Source organism: Barbus barbus, assembly GCF_936440315.1.
Source record: "Barbus barbus genome assembly, chromosome: 1".
Classification (NCBI taxonomy): Eukaryota; Metazoa; Chordata; class Actinopteri; order Cypriniformes; family Cyprinidae; genus Barbus; species Barbus barbus.
The window spans coordinates 16240100-16252867 of NC_136729.1; the positions used below are offsets into that span (position 1 = coordinate 16240100).

At 39.5% G+C, this 12768-nt stretch overlaps 1 protein-coding gene across 1 annotated transcript in view; it reads left to right on the top strand.

Annotated features, from left to right (window-relative positions):
• Nucleotides 1-1451: 1451 nt before the first annotated feature.
• Nucleotides 1452-12768, top strand: part of LOC306869947 (tubby protein homolog) — a gene marked incomplete at its 5' end in the record, with an annotated part of 93654 nt that continues 82337 nt past the window's right edge. The window contains 2 exons of the mRNA XM_079416915.1: nt 1452-1932; nt 2070-2237. Of these exons, the coding sequence (XP_079273041.1) occupies nt 1452-1932; nt 2070-2237 (649 nt within the window). The remainder of the gene's footprint in view (nt 1933-2069; nt 2238-12768) is intronic.

Here is a 12768-nt window from a genome sequence, read left to right on the forward strand (position 1 = left end):
GCCAAGTCAATTCACAGTCGATCTTAAAGGGCCAAGTCAAATTATGGATAATCTTCATGAGTCTAGTCAAGTCACCATTGATCGTCAGTCTCCTCACATCTCCGCTGATCTGCCAGAGTCTCCTCACATCTCCGCTGATCTGCCAGAGTCTCCTCACGTCTCCGCTGATCTGCCAGAGTCTCCTCACGTCTCCGCTGATCTGCCAGAGTCTCCTCACGTCTCCGCTGATCGGCCAGAGTCTCCTCACGTCTCCGCTGATCGGCCAGAGTCTCCTCACGTCTCCGCTGATCGGCCAGAGTCTCCTCACGTCTCCGCTGATCGGCCAGAGTCTCCTCACGTCTCCGCTGATCGGCCAGAGTCTCCTCACGTCTCCGCTGATCGGCCAGAGTCTCCTCACGTCTCCGCTGATCGGCCAGAGTCTCCTCACGTCTCCGCTGATCGGCCAGAGTCTCCTCACGTCTCCGCTGATCGGCCAGAGTCTCCTCACGTCTCCGCTGATCGGCCAGAGTCTCCTCACGTCTCCGCTGATCTGCCAGAGTCTCCTCACGTCTCCGCTGATCTGCCAGAGTCTCCTCACGTCTCCGCTGATCTGCCAGAGTCTCCTCACGTCTCCGCTGATCTGCCAGAGTCTCTTCACGTCACAGCGGATCTTCCAGAGTCTCTTCACGTCACCGCTAACCATCCAGAACCACGTCACGTCACAGCTGATCAGCCAGAGTCTTGTCACATCCTGTCTGCCTCACCCAGATATTCAAGGTCAGTCCTTCAGTATCCTAGTCTGATATCCAGTGTGAGGGATGTACCACTGGTGTCTGCACGTGCAGCTGGTATCCCCAAACCAGCTCACTTTACCCCTCCTGTTCCTACACTAATTCCACTGTCCGAAGCGCTTCCCATGATGGGGATCGCTTTGTTGCGTTTGGGCTGAGTACACCACATCAGAACTGCCCCAGGTGATGGCACCCGCTGCAGCTTCTCCAGAGGTGACGGCACATGCTGCAGAACCTCCCGAAGCAGTGGTGCTAGCTTCAGCTTCTTTTATGGTGGTGGCGCCCAGCAATGTACTCTCAGCCTGTCATGTCGCGGTCAAAGAGACTGTTATCACTGTAGAACCTCCAGAGGTGGCGGCAACCGCTGCAGAACCTTCGGAGGTGTCAGTGGTATCCACTCACCAACTCTTTGTCTGTCCTGTCGCAGCCAAAAGGGCTGTCCCTGAACTCTTGTCCTGCCCTGTCACGGCTATGGAGGACATCTATGAATCCTTGTCCTGCCCTGTCACGGCTATGAAGGCTGTCTATGAATCCTCGTCCTGTCCTGTCACGGCTAAGGAGGCCGTCTGCGAATCCTCATCTTGCCCTGTCACAGATATGAAGGCTGTCTATGAATCCTCGTCCTGTCCTGTCACGGCTAAGGAGGCCGTCTGCGAATCCTCATCCTGCCCTGTCACGGATATGGAGGCCGCCTATGAATCCTCGTCCTGCCCTGTCACGGCTAAGGAGGCCGCCTGCGAACTCTTTCTTTGCGATGGGCCCATCTCCGAACTCTCGTCCTGTTTTGAATCAGCCTTGAAGGCTGATTGTGATCTGTCTGTCTGTCTGGATGCTGATTTTGAACTCTCTGTCCTGCCCGTTTCTGTCAATCTGTTCGATCATGAACTGTCAGTCTTCCCAGGATCAACCTATGAATCAGTTGTTGAATTGTCTGTCTGTCCCAATTCCCCTCATAAGTCTAATGTTGAACCACCTGTTTGTCCAGTTCCAAATAAGAGACCTGTTATCTGCCCCATTAGTCCAGTTGTGAGCCCAGAAACCGTAGATGCACTACATGTTTATCCTGTTAACCCTGTCACTGCCATAGACACCATTCATTACTCGTCTTCCTGCTCTGTTTCTCCGAATGCGTCTGTCTTGCCAGTCCTAGTTAATGAGTCAGGTCTGTGAACTTACTTATGAATTGTCTGCCTGCTCCATTGTTACCAAATAAAATATCAATGAACTTCTTGTGTTCCCTGCCTCTGTCCTTGAGGCCATATATGCTCTGCTTGTCTCTTGTGTCTCAGTTTCCCCTAGGTCCCAGTCGCTGCCCTGGGTCTCTGCTCCGCCGTGGTGGTCTTTTGCTCCGTCTGCTCCGCTGTGATGGTTTTCAGTTTGGCTCTGGTGGTCTTCTGCTCAGTCTGCGCCGTCCTGGTGGGCCCCTGCTCCGCCTTGGAGGCCTTCTGCTCCGTCTGCTCCGCCCTGGTGGGCTCCTGCTCCGTCTACTCCGCCACGGAGGCCTTCTGTTCCGTCTGCTCCACCCTTGTGGGCTCTTGCTCCGTCTGCTCCGCCGTGGAGGTCATCTGCTCTGCCCTGGTGGGCTCTAGTCCTGTCTGCTCCGTCTTGGTGCCCTGCTCTGCCGGCTTTGCCTCATTTCCGGGTCTCTTCACTTCCTCATGAACCTGTCCCTCCGTCCCTCCCCCTGTTCAGCCTCCGCTCCACCGCCCTCCTGTATTGTTCTGAGTTTGGAGCGTCTGGAAGCTGCTCCTTGGGGGGGCTCTGTCACGAATCTGGTCTGTGGACTTCCGTTTAGTCACCACCAGAGGTCACTCCTCCATCACATTGACTCTTGCACCAGACTACTGTTGCACTTCACCCACAAACTACAATTCCCATCATCCATTGCACCGACGACACATATACAGCTGATTGCACTAATCACACTCACACCTGAGAATTATCACACAATCACACACCCTACTTAAACCATGGACTTCCTCTTCCTCTCTGCTGAGTATTGTTCTGCATATAACACTCTCCTAGTGTTAGCTGCCTTACCGAGCCTTCTGTGTTCATGTTTAGCTCGGAGTCTGGTTCTGCGTATAACACTCTCCTAGTGTTAGCTGCCTTACCGAGCCATTCTGTGTTTTCTAAGTCTAAGTTTAGTTTGTTTTGTTTATAGTCTCGTTTCCTGTTTCCCGCCCTTGTATCGTGGATTTACCCTTATCTCACCGTTTCGGACTCTGTGTGTACCTCGTTTGGATTATTGCTCAGGCTATCGGACTACCCCTCTTCTCAAGCCCTCTGGATATTGTTCTTGTATCGCTGATTGAGGACCCATGCATGCCCTAGGAATACTCTTGTGTCTTGTCCGTGCCACACTCGTTTGCTGGTGTTTTGACCCTGCCTGTTATTTGACTATGTTTGTTAATAGAAGCTTGCAAAGGGATCCGCATGTCTCTCGTCTCGTCGGCCCCGTTACAATAGCATCTTTTTTATGCATTTAAACCAATTTTAACTGAAAAGATGCAATCGGACAGAAAATTTAGGCGTCACGTCATTGACCCATACACACACACACACACACACACACACACACACACATACTGTATATATTATATACAGGTACATCTCAAAAAATTTGAATATCGTGAAAAAGTTCTTTTTTTTTCTTGTAACTTATTTCAAAAAGTTAAACTTTCATATATTTTAGATTACATGTAAAGTAAAACATTTCAATAAGTTTTTTTTGTTTTAATTTTGATGATTAGAGCTTAGCTTATAGCTCATGAAAGTCAAAAATCAGTATCTCAAAATATTAGAATATTTACATTTGAGTTTCAATAAATGACCATCCCTACAATATAAATTCTGGGTATCTCTTGTTCTTTGAAACCACAATAATGGGGAAGACTGCTGACTTGGCAATGATCCAGAAGACGAACATTGACCCCATCCACAAAGAGGGTAAGTCACAGAGGGTCATCACTGAAAGGTGTAGCTGTTTACAGAGTGCTGTATCAAAGCATATTAAATGCAAAGTTGACTGGAAGGAAGAATTTGGGTAGGAAAAGGTGCACAAGCAACAGGGATGACCGCAAGCTTGAGAATACTGTCAAGCAAAGCTGATTCAAACACTTGGGAGAGCTTCACAAGGAGTGGACTGAAGCTGGAGTCAGTGCATCAAGAGTCACCACGCTCAGACGTCTTCAGGAAAAGGGCTACCAAGCCACTTCTGAACCAGAGACAATGTCAGTTACCTGGGATGTGGAGAAAAAGAACTGGACTGTTGCTCAGTGGTCCAAAGTCCTCTTTTCAGATGAAAGTAAATTTTGCATTTCATTTGGAAATCAAGGTCCCAGAGTATGGAGGAATAGTAGAGAAGCACAGAATCCATGTTGCTTGAAGTCCAGTGTGACGTTTCCACAGTCAGTGAGGATTTGGGCTGCCATGTCATCTGCTGGTGTTGGTCCACTGTGTTTTCTGAAGTCCACAGTCAATGCAGCCATCTACCAGGAAATTTTAGAGCACTTCATGCTTCCTTCTGCTGACAAGCTTTATGGAGATGCTGATTTCATTTTCCAGCAGGACTTGGCACCTGCTCACACTGCCAAAGGTACCAAAAGCTGGTTCAATGACCATGGTGTTACTGTGCTTGATTGACCAGCAAACTCACCTGACCTGAACCCCATAGAGAATCTATGTGGTATTGTCAAGAGGAAGATGAGAGACACCTGACCCAACAATGCAGATGACCTGAAGGCCGCTATGAAAGCAACCTGGGCTTCCATTACACCTGAGCAGTGCCACAGGCTGATTGCCTCCATGCTACCATTGATGCAGTAATTCATGCAAAAGTAGGCCCAACCAAGTATTAAGTGCATGGAAATGAACATACTTTTCAGAAGCTTGACATTTCTGCTTAAAATGTCCTTTTTGTTTTATTGATCTTATGTAATATTCTAATTTTCTGAGACACTGAATTTTGGGTTTTCATTATCTGTAAGCCATAATCATCAAAATTTCAAGAAATAAAGGCTTGAAATATTTCACTCTATGTGTAATGAATCTACATAATATGTGTGTGTGTGTGTATATATATATATATATATATATATATATATATATATATATATATATATATATATATATATATATATATATATATATATATATAAAATCACTTACTCATAATTTTTTTTATGACATGTTGAATCCAAGACACTGAAATAATAGTATATGAAAATGTTCACTTATATTTCAGTGTCTTGGATTCAATATGTCAGGGTATAAAAGGGTATAATACCAAGGGTGACCATACGTCCTCTTTTCCTGGACATATCCTGGTTGGGATTTCTAAATTGCCTGAAATGTCTAATGTAAAACCATGTAAAATGGACATTTTAGCCAAAACCCGAACTGATCATGCATGAGGCCAATTTGTTATTTCCCACTAGATGTCAGTGCAGATCCTTTCATTGAACTCCACATGCTGTGGCTTGTTTAACTAAGGAACACCAACTGGATGCTTTTCAAAATAGATCTGTTTTTTTTATATCTGATTATATATTTTTATTCGGAAATGTAATGTGTAGATGGTAAATACACACATGTATATCAGTATGTTTAGTTAGCAAATTCATGTTGCTCTGCATTGCTCTTCTCTCTGTTCTCATGTTGCCTCTCTGCAGTGTAGTGATAAGGCATCTCCTTTCATAGCTCATCGGCGTATGTGAGTACATCTACAATAGCAGAGCTGATGGCCGCACATGATGTGCTCTATAGGCTTACACTGTGTTCCATTTTGTTCTGGCTTTTTTTTGGGGGGGGGGGGGGGTTAATTAGTGGCTTGTTGCTATGGTTGTGGGCTACAGAGTTGAGGTGCTTGTGTTAGATGAGGCAGTGAGACGTGGCAAAGACGTCATCTCATTAGTACTGTAGCAGTGTGAAATGCAGACACACTCACAGACAAGAGTGCGTAATCATTGCTAAGAAATGTCAAAAAGTAACCTGTAATAATGCTGCGGTGTAATAATTGGGATTCTTTAGGTTAAAGCTCTGATTCAGTGATATTTAAGGAGGATTAGATGTGGTATATTGGTCCTGTAATTAAGGACTATGACGTTTCAACAGAAACACAGAAATGGCATGTTTTGAAAACTATGAATTTGGACATTGGTATTAATTATCTCGCAAATAAAGGGTGTCCTGCTCATTTAAATGATTAAAACGTTTGCCTAATTAACTAACTGAAATAAAATAAGTTTAAGATGAAGTACTAAAATTATCAATTATTATTTAACAAAAATTAAAATGAAATAAAAAAAAAACTAATTTTTTATATTTTTAGTTTTCATTTTAATTTTGTAAGTGTTTGTTTTAAGTGTTTTTTACATTTTTGTTTCATCATTTATTTATTATAATTTATTCAAGTTTAATTAATTTTCCATTTAAGTTTTAGTATATAGTAATATTATTTACATGGAACATTATTACATACTTTAATAGTATATAAATAATACTAAAATAACAGTGACATCAGTATTTGTATTTTTTTTTTAAAACTAGTAAAGCTGAGCTGTAACAGATTTTACTGTCCACCATGGGGTGCTAGAAATATTTTCACATATAAGTTCACTTAAGGAAAGACACAAGATAATATGATGTAGTGTTAGTGAAAATGACAAACTTAACTTTAAAAAGCTGACTTTAGTTTTACCTACTAATAATGATAGTGTGATCATAGTGAACTTCACTTTATCATGAACTTCACATTTAATAGTTCAGTAAAATAATCTGCTTCGCTGAATATTTTTTACTTTCACAATATTGTGATAATTTAATATAGCCATTTGTTTATTTTCATACTTTTCTTGTTCTTTTTGGTCTTCATCACATACTTTGTTTGATGTAATGGCATTACCTTGACAACCATGCACCCATAGATGTTACCATGGTAACTAAAATTAGCTGCACCTTGGAGTGGCTCTTCTTTGTACTTGCCAAGTCAAAAAAAGATTAGGTTCATCAAGGTACAGAAGCAAGGGCAATACATGGCGTACATATCCATTTATACAATTTACACATTTATACATTTTCCAGAATTAAATGCATCGTCTATGGTAAATTGATAGCGTCACAATGAGTTATTGATTATAAGAATATTTCAGTCATCACGTTCTCATATTGATGAACTGAGCTTGATATCTGTCCTTTGCATTGAGCAACAATGACAACAAATGCTCTAAAATCCCTTTTCCTCTTTTGGATTTTGATTTGAAAATTTTGAAAGTTATTTAGGTCAGTAGTCATCACCTCGCTGTATTGCTCATTAATGAGATTCTTCATGAGGTTTAAGGTCTTAAATAATCTAAAGAGACCTAAAATGAAATCCCACTGCAGTGCACAGTCTGTGAGGATTGAATTGACAATGAAAAATGAAGGTGATTTTAGCTGTGCCATTTGGCAGAGCCCTGCGGTTGCATTGGAACTGTTAGATGAAATTACTGAGGTAGATTCAGATTCAAAGCATTTTCTGAGAGTTTTCCGACACTAAAGAGAGTACCAGGAGTGATGCATGGCACATTGCTCATCACTCACCCTGCAAACACAATCTCTAGCTGTGTATCTAGAACAAGGGAATATTGTTATTCTGAACATGTTTTGCTTTTTTAACTAACAATGTGACACTGAGCCACCACAGATCCCTAAAGAACCCAAAAAGAAAAAGTTTTAAAATTGTTTTAATTGACTCACCCTCAGGCCATTCAGGATTTAGCACTTCATCACTTGTTCACCAATGGATCCTCTACAGTGAAAGGGTGCAATGAGAATAAGAGTATATAAAAATATATAGAGTCCAAAGAGCAGCTTAAAAAACATCAAGTAATCCACGTGGTCCCAGTCATTCAACTGTAGGGTCTTATGAAATCCATTTTATTTTTTCCCAAATTCTGTTTTAATTTTTGTCCAAATTCCATTTTTTCCGTTTTAATTTTTCTAGACTCTGTTTTAATGGTCAAATGAAATTATATTAATCAAAAAGCATGTCTAATTAACTAAAATCATGAAACTTACCCAATTTAACAGCAATTTATTCAAAGTTTAATATTTTTATTTATTTATTTTTTCTTCTTAAATTTAGTTTTATTTTTACCAAATTCTGGATTCATTTTCTGGATTCCATTTTAATGGTTTCATTACATTTTAATGATCAAAAACATCTCTAAATAATTTATTTTAAAAAATTATTTATTATATATTTTATTATCAGAAATACTGTGTGTATTTACGTTTTTCTGGCAAATAAGTTGTGAGCATCACAGGCTCTTCAGTAGGCTATGAGTAGTAAATGAAGCAAGCGTATGCACTATTCATTCACACAGAGATGCGCAGAACCACAGAAAAGATTTGAAGCCACATGGGGACTTATCTTGTGACTCTTGGAAATTTAATTTCTGTATTCTGTAAAAAAGTGGGAAAAAAGTTATTTGATCCCCTGCTGATTTTGTACGTTTGCCCACTGACGAAGAAATGATCAGTCTATAATTTTAATGGTAGGTTTATTTGAACAGTGAGAGACAGAATAACAACAGAAAAATCCAGAAAAACGCATTTCAGAAATGTTATAAATTGACTTTGCAAAACATGACTTAGTTCTCGGTGGCAAAACCCTTGTTGGCAATCACAGACGTCAGATGTTTCTTGTAGTTGGCCACCAGGTTTGCACACATCTCAGGAGGGATTTTGTCCCACTCCTCTTTGCAGATCCTCTCCAAGTCATTAAGGTTTCGAGGCTGATGTTTGGCAACTCAAACCTTCAGCTCTCTCCACAGATTGTCTAAGGGATTAAGGTCTGGAGACTGGCTAGGCCACTGCAGGACCTTAATGTGCTTCTTCTTGAGCCACTCCTTTGTTGCCTTGGCCTTCTGTTTTGGGTCATTGTCACGCTGGAATACCCATCCATGACTCATTTCCAATGCCCTGGCTAGCTTCGATGCCGTGGTGGTACATGGCCCCATCCATTGTCCCGGTGCAGCTGTTCTGTCCCATTAGCAGAAAAACACACCCAAATCATAATGTTTCCACCTCCATGTTTGATGGTGGTGATGGTGTTCTTGGGGTCATAGGCAGCATTCCTCCTCCTCCAAACACGGCAAATTGAGTTGATGACAAAGAGCTGGATTTTGATCTCATCTGACCACAACACTTTCACCCAGTTCTTCTCTGAATCATTGGCAAACTTCAGACGGGCCTGTACATGTGCTTTCTTGAGCAGGGGGACCTTGCGGGTGCTGCAGGATTTCAGTCCTTCACGGGGTAGTGTGTTACCAATTGTTTTCTTTGTGACTATGGTCCCAGCTGCCTTGAGATCATTGACAAGATCCTCTCATGTAGTTCTGGGCTGGTTCCTCACCATTCTCATGATCATTGAAACTCCACGAGGTCAGATCTTGCATGGCGTCCCAGTCCGAGGGAGATTGAGTTATTTTGTGTTTCTTCCATTTGTGAGTAATTGCACCAACTGTTGTCACCGTCTCACCAAGCTGCTTAGTGATGGTCTTGTAGCCCATTCCAGCTTTGTGTAGGTCTACAATCTTGTCCCTGACATCCTTGGACAGCTCTTTGGTCTTGGCCATGGCGATGAGTTTGGAATCTGATTGATTGATTGCTTCTGTGGACAGGTGTCTTTTATGCAGGTAACAAACTGCGATTAGGAGCACTCCCTTTAAGAAAGTGCTCCTAATCTCAGCTCCTTACCTGTATAAAAGACACCTGGGAGCCAGAAAACTTGCTGATTGAAGGGGATCAAATACTTATTTGACTCATTAAAATGCAAATCAATGAATAACTTTTTTGAAATGTATTTTTCCGGATTTTTTTGTTGTTATTCTGTCACTCACTGTTCAAATAAACCTACCATTAAAATTATAGACTGATCATTTCTTTGTCAGTGGGCAAACATACAAAATCAGCAGGGGATAAAATATTTTTTTCCCCACTGTATTTTTTAATATACATTTCTGAAGTAAAGGATTTATAAAACAATTGTGAATATTGTCATATATATATATATATATATATATATATATATATATATATATATATATATAATATTATTATATATATATATATATATATATATATATATATATATATATATATAATATTATTATATATATATATATATATATATATATATATAATATTATTATTATTATTTTTATTATTATTATTTTTTATTTTTTTTCAATAACTGTTGTATATATTTGTTAACTGAGGCCAGGGCCGCTGCTGGCCAAATGGGTGCCCTAAGCAAAACTGTATGGTTGTGCCCCCTCCGTCAAATATTATGGAAGTAAAAATAATAATAATAATAAAAACGCATATAGTGGTTAAAATAGAACTTTAATAAAATATAAAAGTTAATAAATAAATAAATAAATACATTGTAATTAAATTATATTATTTACAAATTACAAATACAATTGTAGCTCTAGACAGTTACCTATGGCTGACTAGGATTTTATTAATACAGTTGTTTGATTTTATATTCTCAAGCATTCAGAAATCACGCAAAAGAAAATTTAAGCAGTTTTACTACGATAAAACCATGGTTAATATTTGTAAGGGTTGTGATGTCAACATGTTTTTGTTGAAGAAATTACAGAGGCTGTAGCATTTCTATCGCAAAAAGGCTACCAAAAATGAAAGATTATGTGGATATTTGAATTAGTCAATGTTTGGTCAATATTAAACAAGGATTTGATTGTACTGTGTGTAACAGCAGAAGTTACCAGGCCTTTGGCGCCCTTTACAGGCATTTGTAATAATATGTAATGTAAATAAATTGTTTATTTTGTATTCCATTATGTATTTGAACAGTGTTATTCAATGAAACCATATACAATTATTAATTAATCAATCATTATTGCCTCATTGTTTTTATATAATGCATTTTTTAAGTAATTTTAAAGGCTGTTGTTGGCTTAGGTCTGTTTTTATAACAACAAACAATATTATCCTAATTGTAAACTATTATTTGAAGTAACAAAACCATGGTTAATTTGTGGTTACCATGGCTACAAGAACCATGATTTTTGGCTTTATTTGTAGTAAAGCCATGGTTATTTTTTTTAAGGGAACATGGAAACTCATGAGAGAATATTAGATGCGTTGTTGGTGGTTAAATTATTGGCGACATCCCATAAAACACGTTATCAAACACAATTGCAAACGGACCGACGGGGAACTCTGTTCCAATGAAGAAACAAACTCATCTTGGATTACCCAAGTGTGAGTAAATTTTTTGCTGAGTTTAATTTTTGGGTGAACTATACCTTTAAGGAAACATATTGTTTATAGGACAAATTTGGATCCACATTCTTTAGTCATCTGCAGCTACTGTTATCAGAAAAACAGATGGGATCTGTGCAGGTCTACTGCACCAGTGGCTTGACCGTGCTGACATTTTCAACCTCACATCATTTTCAATGCATGCGCATATTTCACTCTGGTGCTGGGGAATTGTGGGCTGCAGTGATGCTGTATTGCTCAAGAGTACAGAGAGTAGTGTTGCAATGGGAGACAAGAATCACCTTGTGCCTTCTGGTTTGCGCACCTGTGCTTTACATGACCACCGCAGCTGGTGTTACGTTGCTCCTTTGATGAAATGGAAATTAACTTTCATTTAAAATGCTGAGCGTTCTGGACACTGGTAGAAGAGAAGAAAGCCAAGTACTGTTACCCTTTTGGTTAACTTTTTTAGCTACTAGAAATAGTATGGTAGCTCTGACTAAAATAAATTGAATCAGACTACTACTCTGTTGTACCCAGAGCAACATTTTATTGCTCAGAAATTGCTCATTCATGCCTCAGGAGACTTAATTAAGTTCTTGGTTGTTTCTTTTAATGTAAGTGTCAGCTTTGTCTCATGTTTCTAATGAAGATCCTAGGAGAAACAAAAATAGACACAAATGAGATAATGAGATGAGAAACCGTATTAATGTGGATTGTATAGAACATATTGTTAGAAGATTTTGATGAGAAATGTTATTCACTGAATGAGAATGAGACTTCATGTAAGATTGCAACCTTTGGTGTAACTGAAAATCTGAGCACAGTTTGTGACATTCTTGTGAAACTCTAGAGCAGGAGTTTTCAACGTTTCCAGAGTTTCCGGTTTGTAGATCTAACAGTAATACTGGGTAAAAACAACAACAACAAACAAAAAAAACATCACATTGTCTTGTTATTTTTCAGAAAATATTTACATTTACAATATTTAATAATTTTTTATTTAATAATTTGAATTATTATTTTCTTAATTGATTTTTTAAAAAATATAAATGGGTCTCTGTACATAGGAATACACTACCGTTTGGGGTCAATAAAATGTCTTTTGAAGTAAATTAATTATTTTATTCAACAATTGATAAGAAATTATGGCAAAATAATTTATGTTACAAAAGATTCCAGAGAACATTTGGGGGTCTGTAGAATCAAACAGCTAAGAAACAAGACAATTGTGAAGGCAAAGTCTCCAATTCCTTTCAATTTAATCTTATTTTATCTAGAAGGAAAAACTTTTTTCTTTTGTGTGTGCTTATAGGTGGAGATCTGTAATTATCTATGCAGCTGATCTGCATATAGTCACCAGTGTGAGAATATTCTGCAGTACACGGCACACAGACGTGAGACGCCCCATTACTGCATCACCCCTCATTAGCATGAAGGGATATCTGGCCATGAGAGTTCATGGCATCATATTGCCTTCAAGTGTAAACACTCATTCATACATGTTATGTAAGTTCTGTTGCAGAACTGGTGCGAGTGCTTGTGTGCAGTCATTAACCCTGAGGTTCCAGCCATCCGTGTGCCTCTCTTCCCCTTGTCTGAACTACTGCACTGAATTATTTGTGTTTGTGAATTTTCGTTGCTTGCCACGGAGGATCCTGGCACTGCTTTAGCTTGGCATAAATCCATTTAATTCGGTCTTCACCTGAAATCTCATTGA